This window comes from Haemaphysalis longicornis, unplaced genomic scaffold, assembly GCF_048455015.1.
Source record: "Haemaphysalis longicornis isolate Haplotype H1 unplaced genomic scaffold, Haemaphysalis longicornis Haplotype H1 scaffold_4, whole genome shotgun sequence".
Lineage (NCBI taxonomy): Eukaryota > Metazoa > Arthropoda > Arachnida > Ixodida > Ixodidae > Haemaphysalis > Haemaphysalis longicornis.
In genome coordinates this window covers 40,782,084-40,800,793 of record NW_027526361.1, presented here as the reverse complement: position 1 = coordinate 40,800,793, position 18,710 = coordinate 40,782,084, and the positions used below count along the sequence as shown (strand labels likewise).

Here is an 18,710-nt window from a genome sequence, read left to right as displayed (position 1 = left end):
TGTCTGCGCATTATGCATCGCCGGTTACAACACGCTGACGACATAGGCAACTTTATGACTCATCACCATCATCATCACCATCATCGTCGTCGGCCTACATAGGTGCAGTGCCGAACTATAACCTCTCCCGTTGAACTCCATCCGTTCCTGTCCTGCGCTGTATGATTCCATCCTTTGCCTCCCAATTATCTTATTTCGTCTCTCCATCGATCCCTTCTTGTAGTCCCGTCTCTTGGTATCCATACTGTTAGTCTCGTGGTCCCCCTGTTGTTCGTTCCTCTCACTACACGGCCAGCCCAAGTCCATTTCTTTTTCTTTGTTTCAGCTATGATATCTTCTGCTCGCTTTTGCTCCCTGATCTAGGAGGCTCATTTCCTGTACCTGAGCGTTACCCTATCATCCTTCGTTCCATGACTCGGAGAGCCGACCTAAGTTTTTTTTTTTTTTTTGAGTTATCAGCATATAGAATTTTGCAGCAAGCAGTTATCGCAGAAACCTGCGGTCGGGTCAAGAATTCCACCCAAAGACTTACTCAGGAAGTCTAAATATTGCCGCAATTCCTCCTTACTCTTCTTTGGTGCGTGATCAGACGTGGACCATCCCTGAAAGGAATGTATAAATGGGCCGTCAAGATGAAACGATCATTTCACAAGACCTATACATGATAAAAAATCAAAGCCGTTCAACTCAATGTGAAAGCCGTCGGAAGTGCAGAGTAGTGGTTCGTCATAATGGGTCGAAGCACCGTTATCCGCTCACTGCTACCCCCCATCACACTCTTCGCTGCCCTGTCTCACTCCTCTCTTGATGAATGTTCCGGAACGGGGGTTTGTCCAACGCATTTCAAATTTCCCGCCTTCACCGTGCTCGCGCGCCCCCTGCCTGAAACTGCGCCAGCGGGTGTTCTGTTCTTTTTGCGCTTGTTTTTCCTCCCGCACGTGCCGGCGTTGAACGGCCACTTTTTTTTCGCTTACTATCGTAAAAAACCAACCCAACCAGCGTTCCTGACTAAATTAACGCTGGCGCTGCCGGTTAATTACGTATATTTTGCCCCAAATGTACCTTCAGTTTCCCTTGCGCTAAACACCGGGGAGATGTATGACAAGCTCCAGCGATTCACGAGTTTCGAATGGTTGTGACTATATAAACCGCTTGGTTTTCGAAGGCTTTGTGGGACGCCGCTACGACGGGATTCGACGGCACGCCGTGGGGCTATACTTGGGTCCAGTGCGCGAGCTACGACGACAAGGCGGGCCCCTAAAGTGCTCTGCATTTAAAATCAAACATTACAAAATGTAGGTCTCTTCTCGGCGCTCGGACGGAAATTAAGGCTGCTTCATTCGGCACTTAAGGAAGAAGAGCGGAAGAGAAGAACGTATACACAACCACAATATGTCATGCCGTGTTCCGCGTCCCTGACTTGCGCCTTTCAAGAGGAAGCGCAGCCTGAGTGGATGAGTCCCCAGAAGAGCTGAGCACACTGAGCGGAAGAATGGGCGCCTTGATGTCGATTTTGAAGTACCTTGGACGGATGGTACGCTGAATGCGGGGGTCATTACTGGATTTGTCGCTTTCGGGCCCTATACTACTGTTTAAGCGACAGCTTGTGCTCCATGAGGCCTGCTGAAGAAAACGGTTTGTATCCGAGGCTTATTTTGCAGAACCTGGAGTGGTTCGTTGGCGTTGGCGTTGATTTCGGGAGGCGGGGGAAGGGGGAGGTGGTCGCTTTTTTGGGGGCCTGTTTTTCCTGATGGGAATCGTACAGAAACTTCCAAGGGAGAATTGTCGGATGCGTAAGCCCCTCGGCTGCACCTCGAGCCTCTTTAAAGTTGGCTTTACCTCGGAACTAAAGTGCATTGCTAGGAAAGCGTTTTTTTTTTCAGGGACAACATAAACAGTCCGTGAAGGCCCTATAGGTGGTATTCATTGTCGAGTTTAGCTGCCAGTTTATTCGCTTGGCAACACTGGAAAAGGCCACGGACATGGCCGATATGCCATGTATTGTTGTTGTTGTTGTTGTTGTTGCTGTTCCTCTTCTGGTGGCACATACCCACGTGGGGGATTGGCCAAGAAACGGGGTGGCTTTTTGGGGCTAAAACGCCCACCTCATACCGCTATACAATCAGACTGTAGGAATTGGGGAAACGGTTACCGAATTATATAATAGATCTAGAGAAGAATCAGTGATTGATGCCATTTTTGGGCGAAAAGGCTAAAAAAATGTTCGAACGGGTTAGCAGGACATGCGTCTGGTCTCTGATATGTACGCGTGAATGGCCGCAATAATTCCACTATGACAAAACCCCGGGGATGTGGCCCCGAACGAAAAAAACACAGGCATCGACAAAGGAAGGCCAATGCGTTGAATTGGTGCGGCTAGATACCGTTTCCGAATGAAAGAAAAACTGTGGCAGTGCATATGGTACGGCTTGTGCCCCTACGCCCGCCCGCCGAAAAAGAAAAAAAAAAAAACACCGGCGTGCGTCGTCTGCTCCGTTTCAACCCGATTATCAACGGTGGGGTCAACAGAGATGTTATTAATCGCACTCACATTAGAGTCGAGGCATTACTTTGCGTACGGTGGGGGACAGTTTGGAACGTGCAGCGCAAATTATGTGCTTATCACAGACAAGTACCGCCATCCCGCGGAGCCCGACGTAACCATTAACGGCGTGCTGGCATGGTTTCCCGCATGCGGGTCTCGCCAGTGAATACAAGCTATAAGGTCTTTTAGTAAATACCTCAATGAGAGCCGTTTTCCTATGAATAAACCGGGCGCAGTTATAGTCGGATTCACTACTATACAAGATGCATTGCTGGGAAGACATTTTTTCAGCGATGAAATTTCGGCGAATGAATGACGATGTCGAGCATACGATTTGACTCGAATTGGGATCTGTGTGGAGCATCACTCTTCCATTACGTTCTGCGTTGCGCAATGCCACAGTGCAGGCCCGACTTTGAGTCAAATGGTATGCACTAATTAGAGCACTGCACGGGCCGCAACTTCGAGGCTCGGCACTACCCGGTCAGGTAGAGACACGGCCCGAGATAAAAGCCCGAGCCCGGCCCGAGCCCGACAAAATTTTAAAACATAAGCCCGAGCCCTGCCAGAGCCGGGTTAGAGAAGGGCAGAATTCAATAAATAAAGCCCGAGCAAGCCAGACTCTTTTTAAATATCATTCTGAATCAGACAGTCTCTAAACATGAGCCCGAAAAACTTTGTTCTCTTTCATCAAAATTAAGCACAGAGCGAGTACACCTAAGTTAAATTTCTTTTAAACTTGGACCGGTCCTTGTACAACATAAATACCGTTACTTTGAAAATGTATTTTCCAGTATCTTGGTGAAATATGCCCTTTGTTTGCGACCGTCTTTGAACTCAAGGCACACCCAGTATAGTTTAATGATGTTGCGAGAGGTGGATATTATGGCTATTTATGCATTTCTTGGACAGATATTACACCTTTTGCTGTTTCACTCAATTCGTTTCCCAAACGACTCTCCTTCCTGCGTGTTTTTGACTAGCACTCTCTGCCGAGAAAGATTTTAACTTCCACTTTTCTCAATTTAAGTAGCCCATACGCGCAGTGTGGGGTTGACCAAATAAAAAATCCGTCAGAAGAAATCTTCGCGTTCAACCATAGTAGTCTTTAGGCGGAGGGGTGCATGATTTTTTTTTTGTAGTGGTACACTTTGTAGTGGTTCACCGATTCTTCCTGCTCTGCGCCGGGTGAGATGACAAGCTCATCACGTCGCAAATGTGGGCACGTAGGTAATACACATTGTCACTCTTCCACCTCGCAGTATACACACCTTTCACTTATCCGTGCCCATCGAAACATCGCTTTTTAGGAGGGAGATTTTGAAACAAAACTTGTAAAATAACAAAAATGTCCTCCTTGGCCGCTCGGGCGGGTGTTGGGGAAAGACAACAGCCGTTGTAATTCCGCATTTTTGTGTCCAGTATCTAACAGAGCGGACACTCTAATGAGGTTTACTACGTCACGTGGCATGGAGGACGCGTGTGCGTAACTCGTATACGCGACCCACAACGAAACTCACCATCTTTTCGTGAAAAGAAAGACCAGCCATATTTCCATTCTTTTCACTAGGCCCGGAATCTCGAGGTCTCGTCCAAGGAAAAATGTCCTCCAGGTCACCGTCTGTTAGCGGAGCACGAAAAACGGCACAACCTTGGGATGAAAGAACAGCAGAGTCAGAAGTATACATGAAAGTTGTCAACGTAGTGGATACACGAGAGGGAAATGGACGTCGTTTGCAATTGTGCACGAAAATTGAGTCACACGCAGTGGGAAATTGGAAGAGAAACGCTCTAGACAAAGAACATGGATCATTCCATACGAATGCTGCTTAGCAGGACGTGCTACAATGTTCCCTCTTGGCGAGTGTAGGTTATTCAATGTAAATACAGCCAGAAGGTCCATGGAGCACAAAGTCAGGTCGTTATACACAACAAGAAATGAATAAGTTGCCATATTAAGGTAGTCCCACTCTGAGTTTGTAAGTTCGATTTACACGCATTTTTAAGTATGTTTAACTAAAAGTGTTGCCCTGTGTTATGTTTCTTGGGTTTGTGTTTTCCTATATAATGTACTGTGCTTAACGCTGCTATGTTGCAATCCATATTGTTAAAGAAGCGATGCGAGGACCGCGGGACGTGGGCGAATCTTTAATGGCGGATGGAATCCTACAATGTCGATGGTAGCAGTATCAGCATGCAGCTGCTACTGACCACCTCTTCTTCCTTTCTGATTTTTCCAACATCCTCCCGGCCACGCGATAAATGGCGGAGGATAATGAGCATGACGTGAAGGATTACAGTTTTCAATGGTCATAAAGCACTCGTCTTTTAACACTTTCGTCCAAGGTCCCGCAATCAGTTCAATGTGGTCACAATCCATGTCATGTCTGTCGTAGCCGCCGTCTGTTAGTCCATACTTTCGTTTCCATCGATGTTTGGTGCGTTTGTTATACCAGCGCCTTGAGGAATCTGAACATGGTAATCGACTCGATTGGACCGTCGTCCGTCCTGGATGACGACCTTGCAGACTTCGCACAAACTTCATGAGGCATGGGCGTCGGGTTGACTGTCGGGTCCTATAGAAATTCAAGTACAGGATGCGTCTCTTCTGGTGTATACAGGTCATTCGACTTGCGGCTTTCCCTTGATTCCTTGTTTTTGGTCTCACTCTGTACTTGATCACGCGTTTCAGTTGAGCCTTATTTGTGCTACTTGTACATGCTTGTCGTAGGGCTGTCCGGCTTCGCCATATTCGCCGTCGTTGTTTTGGCATCTGGGTTATCGAATCTTCACGTTTTGCCGTAGTCAATAAAATCCCCTCCGAAGTCATGTTTCCGTGATGGCAACATATACTTGAACGATCAATGGGTGCGCCTGTAACTGGGTCAATGTGTCGATGCTTCTGCAGTGTTCTTTGGTTCACTTTCGGGGTTCCATGCAGTCGTTTGTTGTGCGCCGAACACTTTTTAATCTCTTCGAAATCTTGCGCAGAAGACTTCTTTTTCGGTACTTCCAATTTAGTGTCGTCGCTTCTATCCCTCGTTATATTCATTGGAGGTAATGACGCCGGTTCATCGTTTGCAGCCTCAACTGCGGAAAATGCTCTTGTCAGTTCGTCTGAGCGAGCCTTAGGAGCGGCTACCTGCACTTTGTCAATTGAGACATTATGTTCTTTAGAAGTACCAGCTCGTTCGGTGACATGGGGCTCCTGACGATCGTGCTTCGAAGGTGCCGCCAAATCGCTATTTTTGCTAGGACATGTATTCTTTAGTGCTGACTCTTTGTTCTTTATGGTGCTGTTGTGTTGTTCGGAGGCTATTGCTACGGTCTCATTGCTAGGATATTTTTGTAACTCCGGGAACAATCGCTCCATTCTAAAGTTTGTCAGCAGGATCAAATCTTCGAATTCATATGATGCTTCACATTCTTTTTCTAAATCATCCAGTTGTACAAGCTTTTAAATTTCACTGTCCAGTTTCTTCAGAATTCCATGTTTTTCTAATAAACGTTTTTTCATGAAAATTAGCTCACCGATTGATGATGTCTCGTCAGTCATCTGTGATTTTATGTCGTCGATCAGTACTTTGACGTCCTGTCGGATTAGGCTTCTTCTTTGGCAAAGGGCTTGCAGGCCCATTCTCGATGTAGTTAATGTCTACGTGGTCGTCGAGAAGGATCACGCTCGGTGGAATGTCAAAGCCGTTGTCGTTGTCTTTCAATGGTCTCCGCGAGACGTCCGCGAAGAATCAGTAAATTGTTGAGAGCGTGGGGTCCGTTACAGGTTTGGCGCGTCCTCAACTCCTTGGGTTTTCTCTGCGGACGCCTGCGGTCAATGGTCAGGAGCAGCAGTCTAGTGCCATCGCAGTCGTGTCACTCACGCCATCGTTAATGGCGGCCCGCACACTTCGTTCTTCAACTGTGTAGTCCTTCTATCGTGGTCACGGCACCATATTGTTAAAGAACCGAGGCCAGGACCGCGGGACGTGGGCGAATCTTTAATGGCGGATGGAATTCTACAATGACGATGATAGCACTATCAGCAGGCAGCTGCTACTGGCCACCTATTCTTCCTTTCTGATTTTTCCCAACACATATTATTTGCATTCATATTCGCAATGTTAATTATTTGCTTGGTGTCTAGTGAAGTGAATGCATTGATTTTCTGTTGATACGTGCAGAAAAATGTGTTGGCTGTATATATTTGCCGTCTACTGCCTTTGTTTTGTTGTTATTTTGTTTTTGTTTTTGTTATAGGAGGGTGGGGCTGTGTCAAGCTGCCGTAAAGCAGCTTTTCCCCCACTTTCCCCTCACAACAGCCACTGTACAACAACTGTACAAGTTGCGAGAAATAAAAATTCAAAATTCATATTTTAACTAGATAACTGTGCTCTGAAGATCCGTTCTCCTCGTTTTCACGCGCCATTTCATGGAGCACGGGCAGTGGTACCGGCGACGACAAACTCAATACACTCTCTTCCCGTTCTTCCTGCATGAACCATTTACACCCTCTGGTGGTGCGCCAGCAGGAAGAACCCACCTTTGAGCAAGTGACGTCTGTCACCGCAAAAACGTGTAACCATGAGAAAACTTTAAAGGAGATTACTATAATGCATGTGTTCATTAGTGACGAATTCTTTTCATTATCATCAGTCTTCCTCCTGACCATGTTTCTTTTCAGCATCATAACACTCCCACATCACCAGGCTCACAATAAAGTTTTTCCTCCTCCTCCTCCTCCTCATCCTCCTCTTCCTCGTCTTCCTCCAGACAATACAGTAAACTCACGATAATTCAAAACCACGCAATATAAATTTTTGGTTAAAAAATTAAAATTGTGGTTGTCCCGCTATGCTTTCAATGTAATTTAAAGCCACTCAATTCAAACTGCTTCACTGCGTAAATTCGCTTCATTCGTACTTTTTGCTTATACTTGCCGGAAAATATGTGGTGAGCTTGCCGCTTCTAGTGTACATTTGAATCCTTAAATCACAAATAACAGCCACAAATAAAGCCGCTTACTTGCACACACGTGGCAAAGCGGAACCGCGCGCCGACAACGTCGTGGCGCGCGGAAAGTTTGTTGTGACCTCTCATGCAAAGACAAAGCAGTCATTCATTCGTGATTCTTTTTTTCAAAGTGTGAAGTGCATTTCAGTACTGTGTGTGAATGTTGTATTATTAAATATATGTGAATGTTTCATTACAGCACAAGTTGGTCTGTTGCCTCGAGTGATATTTATGCGAACTTCTGATAATTCAAGCAAGATTGGGGTCCCTTCGAGTTTGAATTATTGATCGTAGGGTTTAACGCGCCGACGCAACGCAGGCGATGAGGCGCGCCGTAGTGGAGGGCTCCGGATTAAGTTGGACCACCTGGGGATCTTTAACGTGCGCCGAAATCTCGTACACACGGGTGGTTTTTAAAGACGATAGCCTTTCTTGGGCTACTTAAACCCAGAAATTTTTATCTGTCTGTATGTCTGTCTGTCTGTATGTCTGTCCGTCCGTCTGTCTGTCTGTCTGTCTGTCTGTCTGTCTGTCTGTGACTCGATTCAGCCACCCGGCCAAAGTAAAATGTATACTGCGCAATAGTCTTATATACTCACAACCAAATGTGAGCGTCTAAGCACGGTTTATATGTTTATACTTGTCAACTTTGTTGAACAAGAACAAGACATTACGCAAATATAAGACAGGAACTTAGTACACAAGGGATATTTATAGTGTTCCGTTATTAAAAAATTCATGGATGCTTGGTTTTTCGATAGCAAATGATATTCTACATCTACTGCAGAAAATCGGTGCCTCCTGGCGGCATATTAAAAATCGCGCGGCAACAGCGAAAGGTTCCACTAGCTAGGTTCCACGTTCTGCTTGGAACGCACGTGGAGCACGGCCACGCGGCTCTTTAAACCTTCTAGTCGGCCGCCTCCATTCACGCGCGTCTACGCCGTACTGCAGCGCTGGCATCGAGGAACCCGGCCTGTAGCAGTGGAACGCGGTAAACTACAATCGCCTTGCGCAAACCTTTAGTGTGTTTACCTTGGAATGAGCGCTACGGTACAGGAACAGCATGACAGTTGAGCGGGAAAGCAAAGGGGGGCATTTCCTTGGCAAATGTCTACAAAGACTATCGTCTTTTGACGACATTTGCAACGAAAGGAGCAGATACGCGGCCAATTTTTGCTTTTCGCCTCCATCAGAAAAGCGACCGCCGCGGCCGGGAATCGAACCCGCGACCTCGGGCTCAGCAGCGCAACGCCTTAGCCACTGAGCCACCGCGGCGGGTGAGTTTGAATTATCGCGAGTCTATTGTATTTTGTTGTGCTAATAACTCCTCAGAGTTTCAACACCACCCAGCCGCCTTCTTTACTCGTCCAAAACAAACTGGTTATTTTCTTGTTTACCGGGAGTAGCGGTCATATTGTTTAGGCTCTTGAACCTCCTTGGCTTTGGTGCCGACGAATGCCCACCAATGAGGAACGTTCCATCCTGAAAATGTGGAAGAAAAAACAATTTAGACTCACTCCTGAAGCATGAACGCTGAAGTACGAGACCAACATAATGCACACCAGCTCTTGCAGGGCTCTTGCTGCCGCCGTTTTACTTTGAAAATAACGGTGAACAAGAAATGCTAATAGTCAAAAATGTTATTTTTACAAAAGCTAGGCAAGTCATTCGAGTGACTGTGCTAGGGGAATAATAAATATATGCACACCAAAATTGAGCACAAGCACCGTTTAGTTTTTTTTTTTTTTTCCCTCGTAGTTGTTGCGTAATTATTTTCGACAAGACATTTGAGAATCCTGGTGTTGAATATTCCATCCAATATTGACAGATGGTTTGAGTTCTCGCATCGTGATAACGAAGAGCCTAACGGGAGATCAGTATGCTCTACGGCAAACGTACAAGTTTGTTTATTTATTTATTTATTTATTTATTTATTTATTTATTTATTTATTTATTTATTTATTTATTTATTTATTTATTTATTTATTTTAAAAACAACGGAAGAATTTTGGTTTGAAAATGTTTTTGAAGGTTCAAGCTATTTTTTACCCTCAAGAGCTCTTTCGTCGACTCACGATGTATTTCGAAGGACCTCAGCCATGGCGATCGTTTCCGGGTCCGCAAAGAGACCCGGAATGAGCACAAAAGGTTAAGGCGTTCAAAAGGGGGGAACAACCTATTTTATTAAAATCGACACGCATGTGTAAACTTGTAACCTCTTTCTTACTGGCTGGCCGATTGATGAAGTGGCCTAACCAGTATCAAGAAAGAGTCACAATACTTCTGTCTGCTCCAACAAGATCGTCAAAACATCCCTCAGAATTTTTTCTCCCCCTCTCTCAGTGACAAATTTAACTGTGAAGCTTCGTGGTTCTCTTCATCCCCCTTTTGAAAATTAGGTTAACACCTATCAGCAAGGTACAGCAAGATGACTATGAAGTCGCACCTGCGATTGAAACAGCATAAACGACCAGGTCATTTGTTCAGCTCAAGTCAGTTAAAGAAATCTTGAGCCGGGAATGCTCTTCACTGCAACGTTATTCCCTTTATTATCATCATCATTAGTTGGAGCAAAAAGCCTAACTACAATCGCCGTAGGAGGACGAAGGCCCGTCCCAATGAGTACCACTCGCTCTTTCCCTGCATGCCATAGCCAAATCCCTTGTTTGCTCCACAATTTTTTTTGTCGCCCCACCCAGAGTTGTTAAAGCTGCACATTCGCTTATTAACCATTCTTTACCGATTTATAACCCAGCATCTGTTACTTTGATAGCACCGTAAAAAAAACTGCGACTGAAAGATGTGGGGGAAGCGGAATTTTTCTTAAAGCTATACACTACAGCGAATTTGTGAAATGTTTACTGGGGGCTGCACTGTGTTCTCAACGCTCGCGTAATGCTATTTCACTGTTCAGTGCAATTCTAATACCTTAATTATGTTATTTGCAAAGTGAAAAGGAAGAATAGATAAAACTGGGCGACCACAGCGGCGGCCTTACGAACTACCACTATGACGCCACACTAATTTGCCATGTGGTTGGCTGATTTCCGATTTCCAAAAGTTCGATTGTCACCTAGTTTGTGGGTAATACCTGGTTAAAGGCAATGGACTTAAAAAAAAACAGAGCGCACAGTGCAAGGGGGGGGGGGTAATACCAATACTTCTTTTTGTTCAAACAAAGTTTAACACTGGTTAAAAGCAATGGACTTAAAAAAAAAAACAGAGCGCACAGTGCAAGGGGGACGGCACTTTTTAGTGCGCTTTTATCGTGTCAAATGCATAAGATTCCGCTGCAAAATTGGCTGAAAAGATAGCCAGACATTCTAGTGTTAACACGATCTAGATTTTTAGCTTTAATTTAGTGGCACGTTGTGCAATACTGCATTCACGCGAAGCTTGGAGGAAAGAGAGCATTTGGTTATCGATAGCAGATGCGCGCGTCGTGCCCCCTGTATACCGGTGACTCGGACTCTTCTTGCACAAAGGTGTTTTCCCGTGAGCGCCGCTTGAAGTTTTGGTCGGGAGAAGGGTTGCCGACTCCCTTGCCCCACGGGCTGTAGCGCTGCAAGCAGAAGCTGGCATGAGGCCCGAGCCAAGGGTCCGCCCCACAAGAATGTGTTATTGCATTGCATCCAACTGAATATACATAGGCAAGAAAGTAACAAACGCTTAATTCAACAAGTACAAAAACATTTGCTGCTAGCTTTGCGTCCGGTCTCCCAGCATCTGCGACGCTAGCTTGTTGCATTTGTGATTTATTTTATTAATATTTTCTTATAAACTGAAACTCCGAAAGCCTCCCGCCAATGTGATTGCATATTCATCATCATCATCATCGTCGTCACCAGCCTATCTACGCCCACTGCAGGGCAAATGCCTCTCCCATTATTCTCCAATTACCCCGGTCCTTTGCCAACTGTGACCAATTTATCCCCGCAAACTTCTTGATCTCATTTGCCCATCTAACTTTCTGCCGCCCCCTGCAACGCTTGCCTTCTCTAGGGATCCACTCTGTTACCCTTAATGACCAACGGTTATCTTGCCTGCGCATTACATGCCCTGCCCACGTCCATTTCTTCTTCTTAATTTCCACCAGTATGTCCTTAACACGCGTTTGTTCCCTGACCAACTCCGCTCTCTTCCTGTCCCTTAATGTTACACCTATCATTTTCCGCTCCATTGCTCTCTGAGTCGTTCTCAATTTAAGTTGAACCCTCTTAGTGAGCCTTCAAGTTTCTGCCCCGTAGGTGAGTACCGGTAAGGTGCAGCTGTTATACACTTTCTTCTTCAGGGACAATGGTAGGCCGCTATTCATTATCTGAGAATGTCTGCCGTATGCACTCCACCCCATTCTGATCCTTGTAATTATCTCTGCCTCATAGTTGGGATCCGGGGTCACAACTTGGCCTAAGTAGATATATTCTTTTACCACTTCCACTACTTGGCCCCGTATCCCAAACTGTTGTGCTGTCCCGAGGTTATTGATCACTACTTTAGTTTTCTGCATATTAATTTTCAGGCCCACGGTTCTACTCCGTTCGTCTAGTGCGGAAAGCATGCTTTGCAATTCGTCCCCCGAGTTACTTAGCAAGGCAACGCCATCAGCAAATCTGAGGTTACTGAGGTAATCTCCAATAACCCTTACTTCTACCTGTTTCCAATCCAACGTTCTGAATACTTCTTGTAAACATGCTGTGAATAACATTGGAGAGATTGTGTCTCCTTGTCTGACGCCCTTCCTTATAGGTATTTTACTGCTCTCCTTATGGAGGATGATGGTAGCTGTGGACCCATTGTAGATATTCTCTAGTATTTTTACACAATGCTCATCTACTCCCTGGTTCCGTAATGCCTGAATAACTGCTAGGGTTTCGACCGAGTCGAATGCTTTCTCATAATCTATGAAGGCTATATATAGGGGTTCAGAATACTCAGCGCACTTCTCTATCACCTGATTGATCATGTGAATATGGTCTATTGTTGAATAACCTTTACGGAACCCTGCTTGTTCTTTAGGTTGACTGAAATGTAAGGTTGCAGAAATTCTGTTAGCGATTACCCTGGTAAGTACCTTGTAGACGACTGACAGTAAGCTGATCGGCCTATAATTTTTCAGGTCCTTCATGTCACCTTTCTTGTGGATTAGGATGATGTTCGCGTTCTTCCAAGATTCTGGTACACTTGCGGTCATTAGGCATTGCGTATACAGGTTTACCAGTTTTTCAAGTAAAATTTCTCCTCCATCCTTCAAGAGGTCTGCTGTTATCTGATCCTCCCCAGGTGCTTTGCCCCCTTTCATTTCTTTCAAAGCCTTCCTTACTTCTTCGGTCGTTACTGGTGGGATGTCTATCTCCTCTGAACTACTTTCTCGTTCGGCATTATTCTGGGTGTCCTGGCTACTGTACAGATCCCTATAGAACTCCTCGGCCACTGTGACTATGTTATCCCTATTTGTGATGACATTGCCTTGCTTGTCTTTAAGTGCATACATCTGATTTTTCCCCACGCCAAGACGCCTCTTTACTGCTTTCAGGCTACCTCCGTTCTTTACAGCGTATTCGATCCTCTGCATATTATACTTCCGTATGTTAGCTGTCTTACACTTATTGATTAACTTAGAAAGCTCCGTTAGTTCTATTCTGTCAGCTGGGGTGGAGATTGTCATGGTTTGCCGTTTCCTAATTAGATCTTTCGTCTTCTGGGAAAGTTTACCAGTATCCTGTCTAGCCATCGTGCCCCCGACTTCTACTGCACACTCCGTGATAATGCGTGTAAGGTTGTCGCTGGCTTTCTGTGTCGTAAGCTCGGCTTCCTCGGTTAGAGCTGAATATCGGTTCTGCAGCGCGATCCTGAATTCTTCTACTTTATGCCTTACTGTTAGCTCATTAATCGGCTTCTTACGTACTAGCTTGTTACGGTCCCTCCTCAAATCTAGCTTAATTCGAGATCTTACCATAGGATGGTCACTACACCTTACCCTTCCGAGCACTTCCACATCCTTCACAACGCCAGGGTTATCGCATAATATGAAGTCTATTTTATTTTTATGATCCCCATTCGGGCTCCTCCCGTCCACTTCCGGCTCTCCCGTTTACAGAAGAAGGTATTCATTATGAGTAGGTTATTCCGTTCTGCAAACTCAACTAGTAGGTCCCCCCTGCTATTTCTACACCCCAGACCATAGTTCCCAACTGCCTTGTCTCCAGCCTGATGCTTGCCTACTTTAGCATTGAAATCTCCCATAAATACGGTATACTGTGTTTTTACTTTAGCCATTGCCGATCCCACATCTTCATAGAAGCGTTCCACTACCTGGTCGTCATGGCTGGATGTGGGGGAATAGCCCTGCACCACCTTGAGCTTGTACCTCTTATTGAGCCTAATTACAAGACCTGCTGCCCTTTCGTTAATGCTATAGTATTCTTCTATGTTGCCAGCTATGCTTTTATTGACTAGAAATCCTACGCCCAGTTCTCTTCTGTCCTCTAGACCCCAGTAACATAGAACGTGTCCATTTTTCAGCACCGTAAAGGCTTCACCTGTTCTCCTAACCTCACTAAGCACTATGGCATCCCATTTGATGCCCTTTTATTCCTCGACAACACCTCTAGACTCGCTTCACTAGATAAGGTTCTCGTGTTAAACCCCGACAGAAAACGAACCCCTGGGTCGTGGAGGTCGCCATCTTTATTCTGATAGCGTAGGAAGGCAATCTTACTTGTACCGGGGAAAAGATATGGCATCTGCCGTGCTTCGCGCATGCGGGAAGGAAAAAAAATCCCGGGCCATCTCCACTAACGTGAAACCTGGGGAGGGGCGAAGCATGCAGTGTGTAAGTGTATTCTTGGCGCCTTGACGTTTTTGCCAACGGAGATTAAACCATTGCGGGGTACAGGTATTCAGCTTTGCTGTAAAAGTCTCTTGTCTTTGAAGCACGAAGCTCTGTATACCGCGAGGCGTAAACGACTGTCTCGGTGTATTTATAGTACGCGTTACGAAGCGCTGCAGCACGAGGCGTAAATGAGTGTCCCGGTGTATTTTTTAGCACGCTTTACGTTCCAGCGCGAAGCGTAAACGAGTTTACCGGTGTTTTAGTACCGTGACTACATGGGACGAACGACAATTACGACGATGACGACGAAGACGACAGGAAACTCCAACAGCCCCAGCCCCTACGGGGCTCGCCCCTAAACGCCGTATGTAACTCTACCTTTCTGGTCCCGCAACGTTCCCGTCACCATGGTGGTTCCCCCAGAAGAGAAAGTTTTTGTGTGTTACGTTCAGAAATTTTCTCAAATGATTTTCTGATGAAAACGAAGCTGACGATTACAGTACTCTCTAATGAGAAATTTGTGCGCAGCGTGAGGATGCAGTATTCTCGATCACGGCGCGTAGCTGCTGCGTCTCAGGAAGTGATCGCATGATCAACGAACGCACGGCGGCGCGCGCTACTCTTCCGTTATCTCGCAGCTCGTAACCTCTGCCGAGCATGTTGTTGCAAATCGTGTTTGAACCTCCCGCGCAAATGGCACGTTGTTGAACCACGAACAGAGGAAGAGCGGCTGGCGAAAGTGTGAGGAGGAGGCAGTGAGACATACTGGGCCGTGGCGACGTGCTGGGAGATGGCGCCATAGCAGCGCGTGCCACCCTCCCCATCACACTTTCGCCAGAAGCTCCTCCTTCGTTTCCTTTCCGCCTTGACTGTCTCGTTCACTCGCTCGGTTACGCGGACATCGCCTTCGCCGCCGCCGCCGCCAAACCCCTGCACCGGGCGCCAAAGTGCTGCGCAATAAAAAGGGTGTCGAAATTTACTTCCACTTCTTGTGAGGAGGGGGATGGGGGTGTATTTCTACTAAGCCTAACCGGTGTAGGCTCAGTAGTGCTGATTTCCAACTCTATCGGGGCATACGCCACGGCACAGCGCTAGAGTGGCTTGCGCTTTTAGCACCAATTCTATGACATGAGGAGGACGTCACATTGAGGGCAAGTTTATGGCGGGAACGTGGCGCCAAGAGGCAAGCCGCGTTTTGAGCGACAGTGTCATCGTGTGTGCGGATTACTTTAATTGTGGGCTGCTAGGTTGCAGCGTATCAGAAAAAGAAGGAAACCAAACCTCGATCTCTTCTATGGACGATGACAGCGAGGTCCGTCGGCCCCCAGATGCCATAGCCATCCTAGACTCTGTGCAAGAGATGATCCGTGGGCACATAAAGCATGACAACGGTGCTTATGGGCTGCTTCGTATAAGATTTTTACGCCTATAGAAATTTCTGTCATCATTCAGAATACCAATTTCAGGGGTTTTAGTGGCGGAGATGGGCTATGAGGCGGGCCGTAAAGGCGGCCGTAGAGGAGGGCTACGGATTAATTTTGACCACCTGGGGATCTTTAACGTGCGGCGAAATCTTGCCACCTTACGTGCATTAAAGAAAGTTATAATAACATCAGAAATAGTAACCATAATTAAGCGGTGCAGAAAAACAAATAATTTCTTGACAGGAGGTCATCCTAGGTTAATACAGAAGGGGAATAAAGTGAAGTAGAAACGGAGCTAGCGTTATCAGTTAAAGTGCCATGATTTAAAAGACGTTGAAGCTGTTCTAGAGACAGAGTATATATGTTACACAACGGTGAAATGCTATAGGAAGGATACATGTGAAAATAATATTGCACAGTAAATGATAGAAACATGAGTGACTGGATGCACTCTAATGAGGACATGAATTCAGGGTCTGAAAAAGCTCTTTGAAGCATTGATTTAACATGGCAAATTTCAAGTGCATGTCTACTGCAACGCCAAGGAATTTCACGTTATAAGGATGTAGCGACATTAGGAGATCGGAACTTTAAATGGTTGTTAAGACCTAAACACACTGGTGAAATTGTGTTCTGCGGAGACGATATCGCAAAAGAAGCTCTTTCCGGATTTATGTGAAGGTGATTCATGATGCTCTAACAATTAACATTTGACAAATCAGAATTTAATCTTTGCCCAAGTGCAGCCCTTGTCTTATAAAATGTACGGACCGCTTTGATTTATTAGGTGTTTAGTTAAGTCGTTTACAGAGAGTCAGAACAGTAGAGGGGCCAATATAATACCTTGCGGGACTCCTATGTTAATTTACTCAGAAGACTATAGCGTGCCGCTTGTGTCAACAATCTGCCATCGTTTGTTAAATAATTACGAAAGATTTCCAAGAATAGCCTGGAATTTTACATGATTCATATTGGTGTGTGGAAATGATAATAGATTACCAATCAGTTTTTTTTAGAAGAGGCTATTTTTTAACTTTCAAATAATCTGAAGATCAACTGCACTGTTTTATCTGGCAACACGGATTCTGTCGCAACAAAAGGGTTAATAAAATGAGCCACTTTTAAAGGTCGCGTGTGACATTTAATTTACGACATTTAAACACGAAAAATGGCTTCTGCGTTAAATTGTATTATATATTTCCTCGCCCGCTTTTGTTGCTTACCTGGCCTCCTTCCATACGGATACAGCGTGTCCTGAAAGAAGAGAACGGATATCCGACGGACACTTCTTAGGCTTGCCGATTGCATGCGCTGAGTGCCCCTTAACATTTGTGTAATAGCAAATAGAATGATTATGACGTGATCACTTAAAGTACTTGGTACAAAAAACTGGCTTCGTTACAAGCAATACTTCGTTCAAAGCGGGTAGGTTTTTCTCGCTACGCAGTGCAGAAGGGGCCTTCATCATCATCATCAGCCTATCTACGCCCACTGCAGGGCAAAGGCCTCTCCCATTATTCTCCAATTACCTCAGTCCTGTGCCAACTGTGACCAATTTATCCCCGCAAACTTCTTGATCTCATTTGCCCATCTAACTTTCTGCCGCCCCCTGCAACGCTTGCCTTCTCTAGGGATCCACTCTGTTACCCTTAATGACCAACGGTTATCTTGCCTGCGCATTACATGCCCTGCCCACGTCCATTTCTTCTTCTTAATTTCCACCAGTATGTCCTTAACACGCGTTTGTTCCCTGACCCACTCCGCTCTCTTCTTGTCCCTTAATGTTACACCTATCATTTTCCGCTCCATTGCACGCTGAGTCGTTCTCAATTTAAGTTGAACCCTCTTAGTGAGCCTCCAGGTTTCTGCCCCGTAGGTGAGTACCGGTAAAATGCAGCTGTCATAAACTTTCTTCTTCAGCGACAATGGTAGGCTGCTATTCATTATCTGAGAATGTCTGCCATATGCACCCCACCCCATTCTTATCAGAAGGGGCCTTAAAACACTTCAAATAAAGTGGTTTTGCTATAACGAGGGTTTACTGAATACGCGCTGAATATGCGCCACCCGGGTGGTGAGCTGCGCCACAGTGGAGTGTTTCTGATAGACTTGAACCTTCAGGTGTACCTTAGTGGAAGCGTAACTTCGTGAACGAAGAGAGCGCGAGGAGAAAAAAACCATACGAGGAGAGCAAGGCGGAAATGTGAGAATGAATGGGAAGTGTCGAACGAGACCTGTTCCACAGCGGTGACCCTCTAAGAGATATGGTTCCAGAGTAGCGCACTGTGATGTATTCAGTGAGCGCGTCAGCCGATACCATAACTGGGAAGTAAACGCTGACTGAGCGGACGTCTATCTGCGGCGCCTGCTGTGAAACCCGCCCACGTAACACCCACGTGCTTCTTCCGCGATCTCCCTATTAGCCAGGCAGTCGCGCCACACTCCACTCAGTTTGCCGTGTACTGCACAACAGACTTACTACTCACGAGTGGCCTGTAACTTTACATCTCTCTCTCTCTCTCTCTGCCTCAGTATATAGCAAGGTCGAAATGCCTAAACAGATACACTCAAATTTATTATTAGCGAGTGTTGTAACCACTGGTTATTCTATCAGCTTTCACCAGAAAAAAACAAACAGGGAATACACATGGTCGCAGTCGCCAGGTTAGGAAACAGCGACCAAGTGAGTTGCGGCTGAGAAAACACACGTCAAACATCCCAATATGTCAGTCGAAGTATTAAACAGACGTTACTTAGAAAGAATCAGCCACATAACAATTTACGATGGAGCAAAACAACTATGGGTTCGAAGGAGTACTACTGCAGAGAATTCACTCCTCTTATAAACCTCATACTAATCGCATTTACTCTTGTACTCTTGTACGACAAGCATGAGCAT

The 18,710-nt window shown here is 45.7% G+C and overlaps 1 protein-coding gene across 2 annotated transcripts in view; it reads right to left on the bottom strand.

Moving 5' to 3' along the window:
- LOC144178555 (uncharacterized) overlaps window positions 1-18,710 on the bottom strand; it is a 39,035-nt gene that overhangs the window by 3,436 nt on the left and 16,889 nt on the right. The window contains exons 7-12 of one of the 2 annotated variants that reach the window (XM_077706493.1): window positions 17,035-17,065; window positions 15,669-15,736; window positions 11,013-11,117; window positions 8,953-9,037; window positions 4,066-4,166; window positions 533-602 (exon numbers count right to left, since the gene is read on the bottom strand). In XM_077706493.1, coding sequence (XP_077562619.1) covers window positions 533-602; window positions 4,066-4,166; window positions 8,953-9,037; window positions 11,013-11,117; window positions 15,669-15,736; window positions 17,035-17,065 — 460 coding nt within the window. The remainder of the gene's footprint in view (window positions 1-532; window positions 603-4,065; window positions 4,167-8,952; window positions 9,038-11,012; window positions 11,118-15,668; window positions 15,737-17,034; window positions 17,066-18,710) is intronic. The other variant, XM_077706495.1, reaches the window with a different exon arrangement.